Raw genomic sequence first — 21,942 nt, forward strand, 5'->3', positions numbered from 1 at the left:
ATGCAGAAGCCATCTTACCAGACTGATGCAGGTGTCCAAATCTGCGCAGCCACTCACCATGGTAACAGTGAAGCTGGTAGCAGCCCAGCGGAGGCTGGGCACTTACTCTGTGCGAGTAGGACTTGGGGTGCATTTTTCTACTGAATCCTCAAAAATCCTCTGTGGGAACATGCTCTTCTTGTTTATGAAGAAGGGTCAGAGAACTTAAATAATCTGCCCAAGGTTACAAAACCAGGCTGAAAGGACCAAGGGTCTCTCAGATTCCAAAGGCTGTCACCCACTGCTACAGGCGGGAGTCCCAAACTCGTCTGGGTTTATAGTTTCTTGCTCTTTGCCTTGGCTGGCTATCGCAAATTGCCATTTGCTTTCCAGGCAAGAACTGTCAAACAGTGTTGGCTCCCTGCTCCCCAAACCCTTGTGAGAACGCGGCTGTTTGTAAAGAAGCACCGAATTTTGAGAGTTTCACGTGCTTGTGCGCTCCTGGGTGGCAAGGTAATGACATGGGGTGCATTCTGTACTTTAAACAAGGTGGTTGGGTCGTCACATGATGTGGGAGGTGGCATGGGAGGCCTGTGGCCTTTGTAGTCATTGAGGAACGCTCAGATCACCTTCCTAGGTGTCATCTTTAGGGAGGCTCTGCTGGCTGGGACACTCACACCCAAGAGTCTCAAACTGTGATTAGCAGTTGGTAACAACGTCTTAGGGACATAGAAACTTTTTGAGACTTCCTAAAGCAAGAGACCAGTCAGGTGTCCTTCAGGAAGCTGCACGCACCTCTGAGCTCCCCCACCCCCAACCTAGATTTCTGTGGGAATCAGTGTCCAAAGACTGACTGTTCATTATTCTTTTTTTCTAGGTCAGAGATGTACTATTGACATTGATGAGTGTGTCTCCAAGCCCTGTATGAACCATGGCCTTTGCCATAACACCCAGGGCAGCTACATGTGTGAGTGTCCCCCCGGCTTTAGTGGTGTGGACTGTGAGGAGGACATCGATGACTGCCTGGCCAGTAAGTACGCTGCCCCTGAGCCAGCTGGGGAGAGGGAAGCTCACAGGGAGAGGGAGCAGTGCAGTGAAGGCCATGCCTCTCACACTGACATCAGCTGTATCAGACACTAGTATTTGAATCTTCCATCTGCAGCTACTGTCTTTAGGAGTCAAGGTCATGCAGTCTCTTTTAAGCATTTCTCTATGACAAACATTGACAAAGTAAGGACAGTGCTCTGGTAGTTTTTCTTACATGTGTATTTAAGGACAATAAATATATAAATGTGGGGGAAAAAAACCCTGCAGATTTCTGAAGTGTAAAATTCGTCTAACTTTGGCAAAATGGTAACCAGAACCATCACCCATGATGTTACAGAACATCTTTGTTCTGTAAAAGTGTTCTCACCCCTCTTCATTAACCTGCAGCTCCACATCCTTGTCACAGGCAGCCACAGATGTGCTTCTGTCCCTGTATATTAGTTGATACTTTTAACTGTTTTCTATAAACACAACTATAAAAACATGTTTTTGTGGGGTAAGAGATTGTGACTCTTGTTAATCTTATTTTAGACTGGTCCATGTTGTTCTTTTTACCAGCAGTTTGTTTTGTTGATGATTACAATTCCACTGTGGATATCTAGGGTGGGGATACTTGATCTGCAGTGTTTAGCATCAGAAGCTTTCAGCTTTCAGACTTTCTTAGGTTTTGGAATAGTCTCATCTTATGGATGTGACTCAGTCTTAATATAAAGTTCACTCATTATGACTGCAACCCATCACATGAAATCAGATGTGGAATCTGTTTACACTTGTGGCATTATGTTGTCTCTCAGATGGTTTCAGATTTTGGAGCTTTTTCAGAGTTTGAGACTTTTGGATTATTCTTCCCTGGTTGGTGGGCATATTGTTCATTTTGAGGTATTACAGATAGAGCCGTTATGAATGGGCGTGTAAATGCATGGTTCCATTTCTCTGAAATAAATCATGAAGCATAGACTGAGTGATGTGACGCTTGTGTGTTCTAATAAATCACAAATATATTTTCTGAGGCCATTGTCCCATTTTCATTCCCACCAGAATTATACAAAGAGCTAGTTAAACGTCATGCACAGTGACACTTGATACAGATGGTGGTTTTCGTTTTCGTTCCTACAGGGGCTGATCGGGCAGGTGTTCCTTGGGCTTGCCCTCCTTGCAGTCATGCTGACCACCTTTTTGTGTGCTCTTTACGCATGATCACATCTTCTTTGGTGAAATGTCTATTTAAATCTTTTACTTACTTTAAAAACTTGGGTTGTTTGTCTTGAGTTCTTTGTATTCTAGATTTAACTGGCTCATCAGATATTTGCTTTGCAACTCTTTCCTCCAAATGTATAGCTTTTCTTTTGATTTTTTTCCAAAGAGGAAGTTTTTAATAAGTTTCTGCCTAATCTGAGTCATTGGGTTTTCCTCCTGTAATTTCTTCAGAGTTATATGCTTTCTGCTCTGTCTCCTGGAAGACATGGTATAAACCTCTTCCAAACAACGAGACATGGAAACTTTTTTTTTTCTTACAAAATTTTAACTTTTTCAAGTCAATCTTCAAGTTTGAAACTTTCAAATTTTGTTACCATGTGTAATGCTGTACTAGGCTGTTTGATTTTAGATTGAGCTTAGGTAAAATTGCTTTCAAAGAATTCATCTAAGAATTTATCCAAGTTTTCAAATTTCCTGGCACAGAGTCATTCATAATAGTACTTTATTTTACTTTTAATATCTGTAAGATGCATGATGGCTTTCCTTCTTTTATCTGATATTGATCACTTATTCCTTCTCTGAGAGAAAAGGATGTGTGTTTAATGTGTGTCCAGGTCTCTGCGAGTTCTTAGTTCAGCTTGGTTAGTAATGCTGTTCAGGTCTTCTGTATCCTCCCTGGTGTTCTATGAGTTCACACAGGGATATTGAAATCTTCCAAAATCATTGTATGTTTGTCTGTTTACCTGGTAGTCTTTGCTTAACATACTTTTAAGATGAAGTCAGGTACATACAAACAGAGTGTGTTGTGTCCTTGTCCACTGAATCTGTATGACAGTACCTTCTTTGACCTTTGTTATTCTCCCTTGCTCAGAAGTCTGCTTGCCTGGTGTTGATGCTAACACGTTACAAGGCTGTTTTTGGAATATCATTAGTGTGCATGTTTTTCATCTGTTTACTTCTGGCCTATCAGTGTCTGTATTGGCTTTCTTGTGGAGAGGATATATTGGATCTTTCTTTTCCACTCTGACAACCTGTCTTTTAACTGAGATACGTTGACATTTTAAATTTAATGGGCTCACATTTGGTCATCGTGCTAATTACTTCATCCCTGTTCTGGTTTATGTTTCCCTTTCCCTCTCTTTTGGAGTAATTACGTATTCTTTATCATTGCTTGTTTGAGATAGGGTCCAGCTAAGTGACTCAGGCTGGCCTTAAACTCCCCCGGTAGCCCCGGCAGGTCTCCGGAGCAGCAGAGAATCCAGGGCCACACCACCAGGCCCAGCTAATGGTTCCCTTTTATTTCTTCAGTAGCACATTAGCTCAGCTTTGTTGTGGCTGTAGGTTTACAGCACACAGCATTAGCCCGTTATGATCTACACTGACCTACATTTCATGGTCCAGAGCCTTGTGAAAGTACTTGTATTTACACCTTTCCTGGCCTCTGTTCTGTTGTTTATATAATTTGCATATCATTAAACCTCCAAATGTATTAATTTTGCTTACATGATAAGCTTTTTCAAGAAGTTTAAAATATTTGAAAGCCTTTATTTTTTCCCCTATATTCACAATCCCTGTTCCTCATTCTTTTGTGTAGATTTACATTTCCTGCCAGAAGAAATTCCCATAATATTTTATGTCATTCCTGTTTCCTGATAAGTGAATTGCTTCTGCTCTTACGTGCCAGAACATGTTCTTAAAAGTTTTTTAAGTTTCTTTTTTTATTATTGTGCATGCGTGAGTGTGTGTACATGCCACAGTGCGTGAGTAGAGGTCAGGGGACAACTTTGTGGAGTTGGTTCTCTCTTCCCACCTCTGTGTGGGTCCCAGGAATTGAACTAAGGTTGCTAGGGTGCACAGCAAGCACCTTTACCAACTGAGCCATCTCACCACCCTCAACTGAGCCAGGGTCTTCCTATAGCCTCAACTGGCCTGGAACTCGATATGTAGACCAGGCTAGCCTCTGTCTCACAGGGATCTGCCTGCCTCTGCCTCCTGAGTGCTTGGATTAAAGTTTGCCACCATGCCTGGCGTGCAAAAATGTTCTTACACAGAATATAGTTCTTAGTTGACTTTCCCCTTCCAGCTCTTTAATATTTTTATTATTTTTATTTTCTGTGTATGAGTGTATTGCTTGCAAGAATGTAAACGCACCTGTGTTGTGCAATGCCCACGGAGGTCAGAAGAGGGCGTTGGATTCCCCTGGAACTGGAGTTAAGGATGGTTGTTAGCCACCATGTGGGAGCTGGGATCAGAACCAGGGTCGTCTGTGAGAGCAGCCAGAGCTCTTACCTGCTGAGCCTGAGCCTCTCTTCAGCCCGTTTCAGCTCTTTAAAGTTGCCCTCCTTGCATTATTTATGGGGGTCGTCTGTGAGAGCAGCCAGAGCTCTTACCTGCTGAGCCTGAGCCATCTCTTCAGCCCGTTTCAGCTCTTTAAAGTTGCCCTCCTTGCATTATTTATGAGGAGAAATCTGCTATACTTCTTTAAAATGTATATTTATTGTATTTTAATTTATGTGTATAAGTGTTTTGTGTGCATGTACGTAAGTGCACCACATGTGTGCACTGCCCATGGAGGTCTGGTGTTTCGGATGGTACCACATGGGTAGTGGGAACTGAACTGGCCTTCTGCAAGACCAGTCAGTGCTGTTAACCACTGAGCTATCTCATCTCTCCAGCCCCTGCTGTAATTCTTTTGCATATTCCTTTATGTGTAATCTTTTCCCCTATGGCTTCCTCTAAAAAATTTTTTTATTATTATTCTATTATTTTTGTTTTATGTGTATGAGTGTGTTGCCTGCATGTATGTGAGTACACCCGTGTTGTGCAATGCTGCAGAGGTCAGAAGAGGGCTTCGGATTCCTGGAACTGGAGTTAAAGATGGTTTGTAGCCACCATGTGGGTGCTGGGAATCAAACCCGGGGGCTAGAGAGATGGCTCAGAGGTTAAGAGCACTGATAGCTCTTGCAGAGGACTTGGCTTCCTTTTTTAAAAGAAAATATTTATATTTTATTGTTTTATTAAATTTTATGTACATGGATGTACTGTGTACATGTGTGTAAGTGCACCCATATCATGAAGTGCCCATGGAGGTCAGAAGAGGGTGTCAGATTCCCCTGGAACTGGAATTAAGGACAGTTCATAGCCGCCATGTGGGAACTGGGAATCAAACCTGGGTCCTCTGCAAGAGCAGTCAGTGCTCTTAACCACTGAGCCCTCTCTTCAGCCCCTCTATAACTACCTTTAATGTATTCTTTTCCTATTGATTTTTTGCAGCTTGACTATGATGCCTTGTTGATAGAGTATGTTTCTTCTTAATGTTTGTTACCTAAGTTCACTGATCTTTTGCGATATATGGGTCCAAAGTCAAAATTTTTTTCAAAAACATTGCCCCCTCTCATTTACAACTTCCATTAACTATGTCTTAGCCTGTTTTAAATTCTCTCTCTATTCACCAGTGTTCAGTGTTCTTTTCCCTTTAAATGTTCACCCCCCCCCAGTGTTTTATTGAAGGTGTCTTGCGATACTTTAGACTCGCTAATTGTTTCCTCTGCTCTGTCTTGTTTGCTGTTGATCCCTTCCAGTATGTCCTTCACTCGTGTTGTATTTGTTTCCTCTGGAGTTCCGTTTCAGTCTTTCCTGTAACCTTTTCTCTTTTTATTGTGTTCATGCTGGTGTGCACTGCCTCCTCCTCCTTCTCTTTCTTTCTTTTTTTAACAAAGTTTCACCCTGTAGCTCAGGCTGGCCTTGAACTCACAGCAGCCTTCTTGCCTCCGCCCTTTCAAATGCTGGACTTAACAGGTGTGAGCTGCTGAGCCTGGCTAGATGGAGGACAGTTATGTATAGTTATCTGCAGTTATTTTGTTAGTTTCTTTTTAGATGTCCTTATCTGGCATTCTGCCGTGTGTCAGATGCTTGGTCTGCATCCAGTCGTGATCTTCTCTCCTTTTACAGCTAGTACTTCCCACTTGGTTGCCTGCCTGGCAGTTTGTTGTTGTTGGATGCCAAACATTGCAATTTTACATTGTTCATACTGAACTTGAAAAAATCTGTTAAACATTTTTAAGGTTTGTGCAGGAATTCCATTCCTGAAACCTTACTTCTAGGTTTGTTCTGTGGGTCCAGAGCAGCCTTTTTCTAGGGCTGCTGTAGCTCACTAAGACAGTGCTCTCTCAGGACTCTCTTTAGTCCCTACTGGTACGACACTGTGAGTGAATGGATATGCATAAACCTCAGTACACTACTCTGAGGATTTTCCTGCTTAGTTCTTTCTGGTGTTTCTCCCCCATAGTAGTTTGTTTCAACCTTTCCTTCATGAGCTCTAAGATTATTAGGGAAGAAAGACAAATCATTTTTACAGCGAAAAAAATACATGCAAGGGACAGTTGATGGAGAAAATAAGAAATGAGATGAGATCATTTGGATTCCTTTCTCACATTGTCATTTGAGTATTAAGCATTAAAACATTCTTTACACATGAATTAGGACCAGCAATATTTATAGTGAGTTAAAAACCATTGGGTAAGTTATAGCAAATTCCTAAAACATTCTATAGAAAAATACAGTTAACTGTGTCTTGAAGTTAAGAAAGGATAAAGTTTATTGTAGCTTTAATGATTGCAGTAAATCTTAGAATGCAATTAGTTTATATGAATTGGAGTGTGTTAAATGTCCCTCTAACGAAATAGGACTCACTTTACCTTTTAGTTCAATGCTTAGTTTTAATTTTATGTTTATAACTGTTTTGCAACTAGAATTTAAGGTCCTTTGGAGGAGTAGCCATATCATGGTTTTATTGCTGTATTGTGGAGGGCCTTGGCATGATCATGGTTCCAAGTTGATTGACATTGCTGTGAGTGGAACTGTTCTAAGATTAAGTATGTGATTGTAAAATAGTTTTAAAAACACCTTGTCTCCTGAGGCTGTTTAACACTCAAAAAAGAAATAAGATGACAGAGCAGCATGGGGAGGTGATTGATTCCTATAATGTTTCTGGAACAGAATGAATACATAGACTGTCAACGCCCACCCCACAATCCCCACAAGCACCTGCTGAAAAAAATCTTAGTATTCCTGATGACCTGTGTGTTAAGCCACATAATTGATTTGCAGGAATATAGAGGACCAATGCAAGTTTATGACTCTATTACTTTTATAAAATGGTGATACTGTAGATTACGTTTATCCCACATATTAAACAGAACAAAAATATCAGGCAAGTGTAGCTGAATTTGCTTTCATATCTGGAGAGTCCTGGTAAAATAAATGTAAAGAAGTCAAGTATAAAAGTTGGAATTGTGCTGCCAAGTTGTTACCTTTACAAGTTTAAGATTAAACCAATGCTGCTGTTCTGAGCGCTCATGCTTTTGGAATGCCTCAGATCCTTGCCAGAATGGAGGTTCCTGTATGGATGGAGTGAACACTTTCTCCTGCCTGTGCCTTCCTGGTTTCATTGGAGATAAGTGCCAGACAGACATGAATGAGTGTCTGAGTGAGCCCTGTAAGAACGGAGGGACCTGCTCCGACTACGTCAACAGTTACACCTGCAAGTGCCCGTCGGGGTTCGATGGCGTGCACTGCGAAAACAACATTGACGAGTGCACCGAGAGGTGAGCAGCCGTGCACCTGGCCGGCAGCGTCTTAAGGGGAAAGAAATAGAGAGAAACCTTCATGCTGGGACTGTAGGACAGGGATGAGGCTACCACTTGGGTCCCACTCCACAATCCTATCTTATTGCTCAGTTTTTGAAAGGCATGTAGTAGACTAGAAAGATGGCTCAGTGGTTAAGAGCACTAGCTGTCCTTCCAGAGGCTCTGGGTTCAGTTCCCAGGACCTACATGGTGGCTAACAACCATTGGTAACTCCAAGTATGGACCATCACTTATTTCTTGCTGCGGAACAGAGCAAGCTCTTAATTCTGTTCTGTTTTCCCCTTGGTCTCTTGTTCATTTCAATTGACAGTTGACCTAAAGATTTCTATTTCTCTCCAGGCTTGTTACCTCTTTGAGTACTTTCTGGGAGTTTGTTTCACATATTTTGATTACATTAGCAGCATGTTTAGTCTCCTCGGGAAGTCTAGAGGGAAAAGCTATTTAAGAGCAACGTTTCTTATAGAGTAGTTTGACTGAATGATAAAATATGCTATGTAGAAAACCACAAAACAGTGGATAAAACCTGGAAAACTTCATTTTCTCTTGGACTCTAGAGTAAGCCCTGACGTTTAAATAAGACTCCTAAGACTCCTAAGACTTGGGTAGTGGAAAGGAAGTTGACACTTGGGGCTTCCGAACCCTGATCTAGCTTAGAAGAAAGTAAAACTTCTTGGGCACATGGATGCTCAGAGGTGTTTGCTCCATAACATCATTGATTCTAGAAGTCACAGTCAGTAAGTATCAGGCCCAGCCATGTCACTGATGTTACCTCCTGTCTGCTCCTCAGCTCCTGTTTCAATGGTGGAACATGTGTCGATGGGATCAACTCCTTCTCTTGCTTGTGCCCTGTGGGCTTCACTGGTCCCTTCTGTCTCCACGATATCAATGAGTGCAACTCTCACCCATGCCTGAATGAGGGGACGTGCGTTGATGGCCTGGGTACCTACCGCTGCACATGCCCCTTGGGCTACACTGGGAAAAACTGTCAGGTAATTTGCATTTGCTTCCTCCCACTCACTCAGCTCTTGCACAGTAGCCGAGCGTTACATCTAGTTCCTTCCTAGGCAGAAATGAGCTCTGTCTAAAAGAGACTATTCTAAATCTCAGATGGTCCCTGAGACGAATCTGGGCCATTTTCTTAATAGCTGAAGATTCCAAACTGGTGACTCCAGCAATGTATGTGAAATGGATTAACAAACCTAAGATTGTTTCAAGAGACTGGCCAAGAACTAAAGAAAAACACACATAACCGTAAGCACATAGACCTCTTTGAAGCTCAGAGAGAGCAACGTGTTAGTTTCTGGTTCTGTTACAGGTACTAAGAGAAACAAGCACACTTACTTGGGCTCACAGTTTCAGAGTTTCACAGTCCAGAGGTTTCAGGCCGTAGTGGGTTCCTTGTTTCTGGGCCTGAGGCTGAGTGTGGCAGCAGCAGGAATCAGTACAGGAAGTCTCCTCACCTCATGGCAGTGATGAAGCAGAGAAAGGGGCCAGGAACAAGAGGTAGCGCCCCAAACATGCCCTCAGTGACCCACTTTCCCAACTTGACCCACCTCCTAGGGTTTTTTAAACCTCCCAAAATAGTGTCACCATATGGGGACCACACCCTCAATACATGAACCTGCGGGGGATGTTTCATTTTCAAACACTATTAGGACAGAATAATCAAAATCTGTAAAGGTGAGGTTCAACAACTAGCAGGTAAATTAGTAATGATCATGTTTTTTGCAATGTTCTAACCTTGTCATAACCAAACTACGTATCTTTAAAATTCAAATATATAAATTTTCATGTAATCTTAGGATGGAAGGAGTCCTCATATGTGACTAATCTAACCTTTCAGTGCATAGACGAGAAACAGACCCCCTCCCCCAAAGGGCAATATGTAGACTTTCCTAGGTCATATAGCACATGGCAAGTGGCGCTGTTTAATTTTATGCCATTTTACCTCTTCAGTAATAGTAAGGGAACTTAGGAATAAGCGGCAAGAGTTAACTTGACTGGTGGGTGTACTTGGGAAGGCACTGGTTGTGTGGGACAAGGAAGCGGCCGCTTCCACCTGTTGAGCAGCTTCTGTGCTCGGGAGCGCGTTCTCCTGGCTGCTGCTTCCCCTACTCATGTAGATGGCAAATGCTGATGGTGGTGATGATGGCGTCCTCTTCCCGCCCTCCACGGGCCTCCTTCCAGCCAGCAAGCTCTCTCAGGAATGCAGCCTTCCTCTCTGCCTCGTGTTTTTCAAAAACCTGATTTTCACAGTACATTCTTTGACAGCCTAGGTTTATGACTGGACTTTAGATTGTTTACCGATCTTCCCTGTGGGCAGGGTATGTTCATGTATTCATGTCTAGAGCATTGAGAATAATCAACTTGAGTTTAGAATTGTTAGACTTCTTGGGTAAGAGCTTCATAAGTTGCACAAGTGAGACAGATAAGACCACAGATAATAGCAGCATCCAGGGCACGGCCTCGTTTAAGGCCTCATTGAAGGCTTTCCTTTCTTTTTCAAATTAGAGTCCTTTCCTTTGATTTCTTGCAATACATTGTAACTTACTCTCTTCATTTCTGGTATTTGGATTTTGACGCATGTGCACCCTTGCCTCTGCCTCAGACCCTGGTGAACCTCTGCAGCCGGTCTCCATGCAAAAACAAAGGTACTTGTGTTCAGGAGAAGGCAAAGTCCCTGTGCCTTTGTCCACCTGGATGGGATGGTGCATACTGTGACGTGCTCAACGTGTCCTGTAAACTAGCAGCCTTCCAGAAAGGTGAGCTGTGCCCCTGAGGGTCAGGCACTGACATGTTGGCTGGCCAGTGGTACCTAAGGGCGGATAGCATCACTGATGTGTGATAAGAGAGGATGGATAGCCCTCAATGGGCAAGACTGAAGAAAGGGTAGAGGACATGTTTAGACATCCCACAAAGGTGCTTAGAATGAAATTAAAACACATTCTCCTTTCAGAACATGATTATTTTTTTAATGCAGATCAAGTCCTGAGGGTCATAAAGAACTAGCCAGGAATGAAATCTGAGAATAAGGAAAATCTCAACCAGCCTGCACTGGCGGGGCTCACTTGCTCATCCTTTTGACCTGGTGTGTGTCATGTGCTCTTCTCTAATACGTCTTTCTCCACCTGGTTTCCCAGGCGTGCCCGAGGAGCACTTGTGTCAGCACTCGGGCATCTGTATCAATGCTGGTAACACTCATCACTGCCAGTGCCCGCTGGGCTACACGGGGAGCTACTGTGAAGACCAGCTTGATGAGTGTGCCTCCAATCCATGCCAACATGGTGCCACCTGCAGCGACTTCATCGGAGGATACAGATGTGAGGTGAGGAAGAGTGAACTGAGCTCAGAGGACTCCTGGGAGATTATGCAGTTGTAACAAACACTGAGTTCAGTGTCTTGCAGATTATAGATTTTTACCAGCCCCATCGTAGCCTTTTTCCCCCTGTACCATGATATGCAATACTTTAGCATAGATCAGGTAAGAAGAGGTCTGGAACTGTCCCCCCCTTAACAGGTTTGCTCTCAATATTGGGGACCATTAGACCAACCTAGCACATTAGTCCCTGGTACTTCTTGAACGGTGACCAAGATAGGCGAAGTTACTCGAAGGAGTCACCCCTTTGCCCCGTGGCCACTTTACACACACTTGTTGCTCAGTGAACTAATAATTTTCTTTAAAAAAAAAAGTGTTGCTTGAGCTGTTTTGCCATAGCACCACGCTAAATGTTACAGTGTATAATATTTAGGTATATGTCTTTTTAATGTCTGGACTGATAAAGGTTAGAATCAGATGTTAACAAAACACCAGAGACATGAACTTAATTCCAATTCAGACCACCAAGCAACAGGAAAAAAATGATTTCTCTGCTGTTACCTGGGTTGTTTGTTTCATAGCAGACCAGAATCTTATTAACTCAAAAGCCTGCCAGTGCCAGTCTCAAACTTTACATGCTGATTGAGTCTTAGGGTCCTCGTCACATAGGAGGGACTGCATAGTTTACACAGAAGTTTTGACAGGAGTCATATGGAAATAACCCTGACAACATTCCATCTTGGCCTTCCTTTTAAAGTGGCTTTTTGGCTATAAAAGGAATCAGTAAATGCTTGTGAGCTAGAAGTTGACCCTGCACAAGGTTGCTAGCAGAGACTGATGATTATAGAAAGGCACAGAGCTGCTGAGTGGAATGGGGGCCGAGGTACAGGAACACTCATGATCTCATTTGCTCATGTGGTATTTCCAGTAGCGAACCAATACTTCTTGTCCTTCTCCCCGCCAGTGTGTTCCAGGGTATCAAGGTGTCAACTGTGAGTATGAAGTGGATGAGTGTCAGAACCAGCCGTGCCAGAATGGAGGGACCTGCATCGACCTTGTGAACCACTTCAAGTGCTCATGCCCACCTGGCACTCGGGGTATGCAGTCAGCCTTACCCTCCCACCCAGGCCGTTCCCTCACCTGTAAATGCATTCTCAGTGCTGAAGTGATGTAAAAAATTAGACAGTAAGAGGAACTTTGTTACCAGCATTCACATCTCCATTCTTCTGTATGCTCTCGTCTCCCGCCAGCTTTGATTGATGTTCTCCATTCTGTTTGGTTGTTTGATATCTCATGCTCCAGAAAGCACAGAATGTACAGCTGATAGGACACTGCAAAAAAAAAAAATTAGCCTGACCAAGATTCCTTGGTGTTTCAAGTGAAGGCAGCTAATAGCCTCCTGAAGAGAAGTAATTCACACATACCTGCTCTTGTACTGTTTTAAACTAGCCAAGTCTTGTATTCACAAGATGAGGGGAGTGAATGAAATGAAAATGTTTGGTTAGTGTCCTAATCCCAGGGAGGAGGCTGGTGGCGGAAGGCTGAGCTTCCCTAATTAGCGTAGGTTAATGGAGTCGCCCTAGCCTGTGGATGGGAGAACCTTCATTCTGCTCTGGGTATTGCCACTGTCTCCAAACCAGCTCCTGGAAGGAGCTTTGAGTTTTACTTTTTAGAAGAGATCTTAGTTGTGAGGGTTCTGAGTAGCCTTGTGAAAAGTCTGTGAAAGGCCATCTACAGCAGTGGGAAGTTTACTGTCGGCACCAGGCAGGAAGAGTTTCTGGGGTTTCATATTTATTGTCTTAGACCTTTGTGCCAGTGAATTTGGATAATTTTTCTTTCTAGAGATCAAAGAAAAATGTCCCTCTAACAGGGTCATTCCTGGAGAGAGGGGTTAAAGGGGAAGAGAAAACTAAGGAGAATCAACTCTTAACTATTTAAGGTTTGTTATATGGGAAGGAAAGTTGTTTCCTCTTCTAGAAATCCATGTTCAAAAGAAAAGTCAAAGTCCATTCCAGTTCATTACTGGTTTATCACTCTATAATTCATTCATTTTTTTGAGACACGGTCTATTTTTATACTTTAAAACATCCAACATTAATCAAACTATATGCATAAGGTATGAACTAAATTAATTCTGTCTTCTCCTTTGGAATCCATATTAACTCATATTCTTTCTCTCCCACCCCCGCCTCCATTTTGAGACAGAGTGTCAGGTAGCTCCAGCCTTAAACTCACTGTAGTCATACACTGCCATGCCTGGCTAATTAATTCTTTTAAATAATGGTATTGGTTAGGACAAGCTGTAATTTTGGTTATATCTAATTACATATTCTGAAGTCTCAAATAACGCAATAGCGGCTTTGTTTGGGAATTTTTTTGGGTGTTTGCTGCTTTATCACTTGACTCTGATAGGTGTTGGGCTCCCTTTCTCTGTATTTTTGGTAAGTAGCCTAAAACACTTGAGTCTGCAAGGCTTCCACAGGAAAGGTGAATAGACAGACTTACAGGGCCGTGCAGCTCTCACTCCATCTGGAGGTGGCATCCATCAGTTGCTGCCTCTCACAGCGTGGGTTAGAAACCATACTAGTCTTCATCTGTCACTGGAGGCTGGGAGTCTAGGAGGGTGCATGAATGTTGTACGATACCACAAACTTGGCTGGTTAGGCATGTGCAGTCCCAGAATGGATCATTTCATAAGGCAACAAAGTTTGTACCTTTTCTGAATACTTCTTAATAGCAGCTTAGAATAATAGTTACTATTACTATTGACATTTTCTGCTCTCATCTCACTGATTTGGGGCTCCTAGTGTTTTTAATGAACAATTAGCTATTGACCTTACTAATGTTCTCTTATATGTAACATATTGCTTCCCTTTTGATGTTTCCAAGATTATCTTTTGTGCTCTAATCAAAATGTATGTAAGTGTGGATCTCTGAGCTTACCTTACTTTAGTAGTCATTGAACTACACCTGTGTGCTTTAGTTATGTGGAACAGTATGTATTCATCCTGGCTTAACCTAGCCAGCTATTTATGAATATTCCAGGAGCCTTGAGTTCTGACACCATTGGAGAGTTGCCTCAATGTTTGTTTTTAGTACTATGCTCCTGCACTTTGGATCTTATCCTGGGTACACCTCCAGTTTCGGTGTACAGGCTAACTATAACAGCTTTGCCCACCCCTGCAATTTACTTCAGGCTGAGGATGAGTTCGCTCTCACTTGATAGTCTGTTACTGGTGGTCCCATTCATGTGGATTTATTCATGGTCCCAAATGACAAATATCCTGTGAGATTGGGAGCACGTACTGTTTTTTTCTACTTCCGCTTTCTCGTTTCCAGTTTAATATGTGAATAGCTAATAAGGCAATATATGCATGAAGACATAGACAGGAATGTATCCATATCATAAAAAATACAGTAAAGGATGAATTCCTAGCACGTCCAGCCCCTCACACACTGAGTGCTCCTTCTCCATGAAGATGTCAGCACTTTTGGTCTTATGTGTCTCACTGGAGTGGTAAAATTGTTACCCTTCAAATTTTCTTTATGTACTTGGGAGCCAAATACAGAGATAGTTTTTCATCCCCCCTTCAACTCTGAAGGTATATTAGAGACATTGTTTTGCTCTTGACCTTTTTACCTAATTGGAGTATTTTTCACATTAACAATATTGAACTTCCTCGATACTGTCGTAGCATCAGAATTCCCCCTTTATGGATGTTATATATTTTTGCTTAACCAGTGCTCCAGTCATAGGCACTAGTTTTCCTTGATTGCATGTAAGTGTATTTTTCAGAAATGGAATTGTTGGGTGGGATATTATGTGCAGTTGTAATTTTAATCGGCTGTGCGAGTTATAAGATCTCAGCCTACCGAAGCTTTCTTCTCAGTGCAGTTAAGCACGGTCTCCAGGAAGTCATCTGCCTCTCCTGTTCCTAAGATCCATCTCTGTCACTTTTCTCTATTATAGTGTTGATTCTTAATATTTACAGAAAGTATCTGTCTGTGATGTATGATGCACATACTTTCCCAGGATATTGGGGTTTGATCTTTTAGATTTTTTTTGTGGTGGTTTTTTCATGCAAATTATTTTTAATCACATTGAATTTGCCTATCTTTTTTATGGCTTCTCACATATAAGTTATGTTTTGCATTACCTCTGTGAACTGAGGTTCTAAAGGAATTCTTCCATATTTCATCAATTACTAGACCACTGGAGTACTTTTCTCATATGGCCATGAAATATTTGATGTTTTTTTTTAATTTTTATTTTATGTGTATGAGCATTATGCCTGAATGTATGTAACTGCACTCATGTTGTGCAGTACCTATGGAGGCCAGAAGAGAGCGCTGGATCCCCTAGAACTGGAGTTATAGACAGTTGTCAGCTGCCATGTGGGTGCTGGGACTTGAACCCAGTTCTTCTGCAAGAGCAGATAGTGCTCTTAACTGCTGAGCCATCTCTCCAGGCCCATATTTGATGTTTCATACAATGATTTGAGATGGTGCTTTTATCAAATTCTAAAGTCCTATGTGTGCTTGGGTGTTGGTAGAGATTGTCTTTGTTGTTCTTTGTGTCCTATTAACTCACCAGCAACTTTGTTTTAATTAAGAAGGAATCTTCATGTTTTCCTGCCTTATGATTTGTTTTTCTATATAGTTTTAGAATCAGTTTGTCCCTTAAAAATATTGCTGGCATCTTTTATGGAAGTCACATTAAATTTGTGAATTTCTGTAGGGAATACCTATGTCTTTATTGTGAGGAGTCTTCCCCGCCTGTGGTGCCTTTCCATTTGTTCAAATCTCCGTTTGTGTCTCTCAAAAGTTTCACCTAGGGCAGCACACTCTTGTTAAGATGGCCCTTGAGAATCCTGTCTTTGGAAATAGAGGCTTACCATGCAGAAGTTCTTTCTTTTCCCTTTTAGGCTCTGCTTCAGCTAAGGTCTTGCACTCTTGAAAATGCAAGCAGCAGGGCTATAGGAATATTTTCTTTGACCTTTTAAAATTGGAGGCTTAAGCTGGGCATAGTGGTGCATGCCTTTAATTCCAGAACTTGGGAGGTAGAGGCAGGCGGATCTCTGAGATCCTGGTCTACACAGCAAATTCTAGGCCAATTGGGGCTATGGGGGGAGCCTGTCTCCAAAATAAAAGTCTTTTGTGAAATAGTCACTGCTGTGGTTTTTCTAAAAAATGTTTGCAGATATTTGTACTAGATGATTTATTTATGTCTGCAGTTCATTGTTTAACTAGAATAATCTTTGAATTCTCCACAAGATATTTCCACTGTTTTTTAAATTCAAAAACATTACTGTACTTATTCTAAAGGAAAAAAACAATGGTGATTATAAAACAAAATATTTATCGCTTAAAATCTAGTCCCAGAGCTGGAGAGATGACTCAGTGATTAAGAGCACTGATGCCTTTGCACAGGACCCAGGTCCAGTTCCCAGCACCTACATGGTGGCTAACAGCCATCTGTAACTCTAGTTCCAGGGGCTCCGACACTCTCTTCTGGCTTCTATGGGCATTACATGCACGTGGTACACTTACATACATTGCAAGCAAAATACCCATACACATAAAAAAAATTTTTTTAATCTAGTTTCAATTCTTACCATATTTTTGTGTAGTTATAATCTAAATATTTACAAAATTATGTTCATTTTTGAGCTCTTTTTATATTTTTATTGAAGACTTCTGATTCTCTCTTGAGCTTTGGCCCCCTACTTGAGGTGGGACAGATAGAGATTCCTACTCCTCAGTCTTCTTCTTCATCCTTGAGTCATGGGGAGAACACGTGAATGCTAGTGCACTCTCTTCTTAGGCTCCTCACCAGGATGGTGGCAACTGGATGGACCCAAAGTGTGTTTTGCCTTGCCCAGATAAGAGATCCCACCGTAGATTGAGGAATGTAGGCTACCTGATTTCTGAAGTCCTATGAGGGTGGTTGTCCCTTGCTGAGGAACAGTGCTCTGGAGATGTTCATCATTCTATATCTCTTCTCTCTCCTCCAGGATTGCTTTGTGAAGAGAACATTGATGACTGTGCCGGAGGCCCCCATTGTCTTAATGGTGGCCAGTGTGTGGACCGAATCGGGGGCTACAGTTGTCGCTGCTTGCCCGGGTTTGCTGGGGAGCGCTGTGAGGGGGACATCAACGAATGCCTGTCCAGCCCCTGCAGCTCCGAGGGCAGCCTGGACTGCATTCAGCTCACCAATGACTACCAGTGTGTCTGCCGCAGGGCCTTCACCGGTGAGAACCTCTCAGTTCCCAACATTCGGTTCCACAGAAGGTTTCAGTGAGCAGACCAAGCCATACATGCCTCCTCCAAGCCACAAGTGGAGCTTTCCCTACAGAAAGCCAAGACCAGCTTAGGTTAAGGGCCCAGTCCTTAGGTCTATATACTGTGGATGTTATAAACAGTTTCTACCTTTTCCTGAAAAGACTTTTTTTTGTTGTTCTTTAGAGACAGGGTCTCCCTGTAGCTCCAGATGGCCTGACACTTGCTATGTAAACCAGGCTGACCTTGATTTCACAGAGATCCCACCTGCCTTTGCCTCCCAAGTGCTGGAACTAAAGGTTCATACCACTATACCCAGTTTGAGAGACTCTGTTTTGTGATGCATTAATTATATCATGCTATGGCAAGAATATGAAAAATAATATGTTGGCAGTTGTTGGGCGAAATAGCATTTTTTGATTGAGGTAAAGTGCACAGGTTATATCTGCTGTCTTTACCCATTAAACACACTGTCCAAAAACATTAAGCACAATCATGCTGGGTGCTGTCTCATTGCCCCACATTATATACCCACCAGTTGCTTATCTGAGGAAGACAGAGCCTTTGTTTTCGGGAGCCTTCCACCTGGCTCTGGTTGCACCACTCTGTCTTTTTTGACAAGTGATGACAAGTTACTTTGCAGTTTCTGTCACTGTCATTGTTCTAACTCTGGGACCTGGAGCAGCTTAGCACCTGCTAGAACACTTAGAGGACCAGGTCCAAAAAGCATCTGATTCAGTACAGATGGAGAGCTGCAGTGCCCACAGCCGTCCCTGCTTAGCTGAGGCCTGGCCACAAGCCTAGCCTGTTCTTCATGGCAGGCATAAGTGGCTGACTCTGCCTCAGAGTGGGGGCTGTGTCTCAGGTACTTCTTGATCACTTCTGGAGAAGGGCATTGTGGTGGCTTTCAGGGCCTGAAATAGTTGCTTGTATCTAGATGTGCCAGGGTCATCAGATCTGCAATCTGCCTTGTATATTTTGGAGTCTGTAGTTGTCTTTCTTATGCTGGGTGTGTTCTTTCTGAAAGTCTGATCCATGCGATCATCTTATTTACTAATCATCTGGCCAGCTGGGTACCACTAAACTAAGCCCGTGTCTGGCCTGTGTTCTTTCCCTTCAGTGTTTTCTTCCTCCCTCCTTCCTTTCGATTCATTCATTCATTTATTTATTTATTTATTTATTTATTTATTGAAAAAGGGTCTCCCTGAAGCTCCTTCTGGCCTAGAATTTGCTGTATAGACCAAGCTAGCCTCTATCTCACAGAGATCTCTGCCTCCCAAGTGCTGGGATTAAAGGCATGTGTCACCACGCCCAGCCGTCATTCCAATTTTAAGTATATGCTACCTTTAAGAATCTTGGAATTTTATGAAGAATGGGAGGAGTTCTACAATATGGAAGCTGCCTGGCCACGGTAGTACTCAAAGACAAACAGTTCATTCTGGCTGACGTTCCTCTTGGGGCAGTGTGGGCTCCTGTTTTCTCTCGCTGCCTCCAAGGATTCTGGAAACACTGGCCGGCATTTACAAAGGGAGAGTCAGGAAAGAGTTATGGAGACACTTTGAATGAGTCTCCCACAGCCAGGAAACACTGTCTGTTCATGTCCACACCTATGGATGAACATGACCCCTGGGCTGCATTGTGGGAGATGCCATCACCAAGATGAACAGTGAGGAGCTCCAGGTCCCTGTGTCCTGGTGCTGGCTGCTCTCACCAATGTCTGCTGCTATGATTAGAGAAGTCAGGCATTTCCAACTCTAGCTTCTTAATTCTGAAGGGCCAGAAATACTGCTATTTTAACTCTTTTAACTCCCACATGACCAGAGGCCAGATGGAGCCCATCTCTGGATCCTTTGCCGTAAGGCGTCAGCTGAGTCCTCCTCCCTGGTTCCAGCTGCCAGTTCAGTTTGTTAGGGAACAGCCGCAGGCAGATGTTCTTTGGTTTAGAACTGGATCTAAAGGAGATTAACTCTGGGAAAACTCAGGTTCATTTTAAAGCTGTACCAGTCAGACTACACAAAATCCAAAATAACTACAAAGAGACAACCCGGATGAAAATTCTCCCTAAACTACCAGCATCTAGTTAGATACGCTGGCCTGATGTAGCTTCTCCTGTGAAGTAAGTGTGAACAAAAAGTTGTTGACCATATCCCCCAGCTTACAAAAGCGAAGATGTAAGTTTCCTTTGTTTTTTTGTTTTGTTTTTGTTTTGAATGGAATTGGAGTCACTTTTGTGTCTGTCCCTGTGGGAGTCAAGTTTTGGGTGGATTCCATGTGTGTTCATTGCACTGGCCAGGCAGGTGAGGGACTCCAAACAGCCATGGCTTTTCATGTTGAGGTCCATCAAGCGTCTTCTCACAGCCCTGTAGACTTAGTACTGGCCTCTCTCGCCCCTTGCTGCATCTGAGCCTGGCTCCCATCCCAGTGGGTGATGTTTAGTGGCTCAAAGTTACTATTTCAGCCTTCTAAAACTGTTTTTTTATCTTCTGCCTTTAGGCCGCCACTGTGAAACCTTCGTGGATGTGTGCCCTCAAATGCCTTGCCTGAATGGAGGGACTTGTGCTGTGGCCAGCAACATGCCTGATGGCTTCATTTGTCGTTGTCCCCCAGTAAGTGACCTGCAGCTGATTTAAGGGGCACTCTGTCTTCCATATGCTCTGGGACAAAGCTGAGATTCTACCTGGGTTTTCAAGTTGCCTGGTGGGAGAGTATGCCAGTGTTAGCTCAGGTCAGAACACAGCACTGGGGCTTTTCCTGTGTAAAGTTGTTTCAGCACACACAGAAACTGTAAGCTTCCCAGTTGTGACAGTCGGCCTTCAGAGCGTTAAGGGAAACCTCCAAGTGCTGCAGTGCCCTCTGAAATAGGGCCACTGCCTCTGGCTTCCCAGGCCTGAGCTTCAGCAGCCCCCCAGCCAGGCTGAGTGAGGCACTGGTCTGTTCCTGTTCATTAGCAGGAACCATTTGACAGTAAATTCTTCTCAAACTAGGAAAGAAGCTGAATTTTGCTGTACATACTTTTTTTTCTTTTTGTTTTTTGCCACTGCCAAAGGCTAAAAGTTCCCTTAAATAGAGATCATTGTGTATGCGGTATCATCAAGAGGATGCCTGTCCAGTAACCTTAGCTTGGGCCAAGTAAGAAGTAGAAGAACAAAATGGCAGTCTTCCACAGATTCCAAACGTCCGTAGGACCTTTCCACACCTTAAAGCTATTACAGGAATGACCTAATGATACCTGGAGAAGGGGCTGTCCATACAGGGTCACTGACCCCTCCCACCTGGGGGCTTCATTTCTAGAACTGAGCTCTCTTTTTCTTTTTTGCTATTTATTTTTATTTTATGTGTATGAATTTTACCTGCATATACGTAAATGCACCACATGTGTGCAGTGCTCTCGAAGGCCCAAAGAGGGTGGTGATGGATTCCCTGGAACTGGAGTTACTGACAGGTGTTAGCCACCATATGAGTGCTGGAAACCAAACCCATGTCGTCTTCAAGAGCAACCAGTGTTCTTAACCACTGAGCCATATCTCCAGCCCCTAAAAGTGAGCTCTTAGTTGAGGGAATGCCATATTTGTCCCATGGGACCATCAAGCCCCTCACCTGTTGGCTGATTTGAGGAGGTCATTTTCTAGACCTTGGGCTAGGAGGCTGCACAGGATCTTAACCAAGTGTCTTTATCTCCTAGGGGTATGTTAAAGAGGGGGAGGAGAGGGAGAGGGGGAACAGCCCTCAAGTCCACCTGCACTCCTCATTTCTTCCCCAATTCTTCCAGGGCTTCTCCGGGGCAAGATGCCAGAGCAGCTGTGGCCAAGTGAAGTGTAGGAGAGGGGAGCACTGTGTGCAGACTGCCTCTGGCCCCCGCTGTTTCTGCCCCAACCCTCAGGACTGCGACTCAGGCTGTGCCAGCAGCCCCTGCCAGCACGGGGGCAGCTGCTACCCTCAGCGCCAGCCTCCTTACTACTCCTGCCGCTGCTCCCCACCATTCTGGGGTAGCCACTGTGAGCTCTCCACAGTCCCCGGCAGTGCCGCTCCTGCCACCTGTCTGAGTCAGTACTGTGCCGACAAGGCTCGAGATGGCGTCTGTGATGAGGCCTGCAACAGCCACGCCTGCCAATGGGATGGAGGGGACTGTTCCCTCACCATGGAGGACCCCTGGGCCAACTGCACGTCATCGCTTCGCTGCTGGGAGTACATCAACAACGAGTGTGACGAGCTGTGCAACACTGCAGAGTGCCTGTTTGACAATTTCGAATGCCAGGGGAGCAGTAAGACCTGCAAGTAAGAGCTCCGGGCCTCCGGAAGCCGAGGGGATGTCACTAACACACTTCAGCTTCTCGTTCTTGCTCCTAACCCCTCCAGTGCTTCAGCCCAGGCCGCCTCCACTTTTCAGATGTGCCAGCCTTGTCCCATCACATGCTGCTCTGAGCTCTCCCTTGCTGACAGAGGGCCGGGATTGCTCGTTGCATAACCACCCCCTCT

At 43.7% G+C, this 21,942-nt stretch overlaps 1 protein-coding gene across 2 annotated transcripts in view; it reads left to right on the forward strand.

Annotated features, from left to right (window-relative positions):
• Positions 1-21,942, forward strand: part of Notch2 (notch receptor 2) — a 156,731-nt gene that overhangs the window by 121,783 nt on the left and 13,006 nt on the right. For both annotated transcript variants that reach the window (XM_029562266.1, XM_029562267.1), the window contains exons 17-26: positions 373-492; positions 857-1,009; positions 7,601-7,829; positions 8,659-8,860; positions 10,480-10,633; positions 11,012-11,196; positions 12,152-12,284; positions 17,202-17,438; positions 19,960-20,072; positions 21,236-21,741. In XM_029562266.1, the coding sequence (XP_029418126.1) occupies positions 373-492; positions 857-1,009; positions 7,601-7,829; positions 8,659-8,860; positions 10,480-10,633; positions 11,012-11,196; positions 12,152-12,284; positions 17,202-17,438; positions 19,960-20,072; positions 21,236-21,741 (2,032 nt within the window). The remainder of the gene's footprint in view (positions 1-372; positions 493-856; positions 1,010-7,600; positions 7,830-8,658; positions 8,861-10,479; positions 10,634-11,011; positions 11,197-12,151; positions 12,285-17,201; positions 17,439-19,959; positions 20,073-21,235; positions 21,742-21,942) is intronic.

This window comes from Nannospalax galili, unplaced genomic scaffold (assembly GCF_000622305.1).
Source record: "Nannospalax galili isolate Female #2095 unplaced genomic scaffold, S.galili_v1.0 scaffold455, whole genome shotgun sequence".
Classification (NCBI taxonomy): Eukaryota; Metazoa; Chordata; class Mammalia; order Rodentia; family Spalacidae; genus Nannospalax; species Nannospalax galili.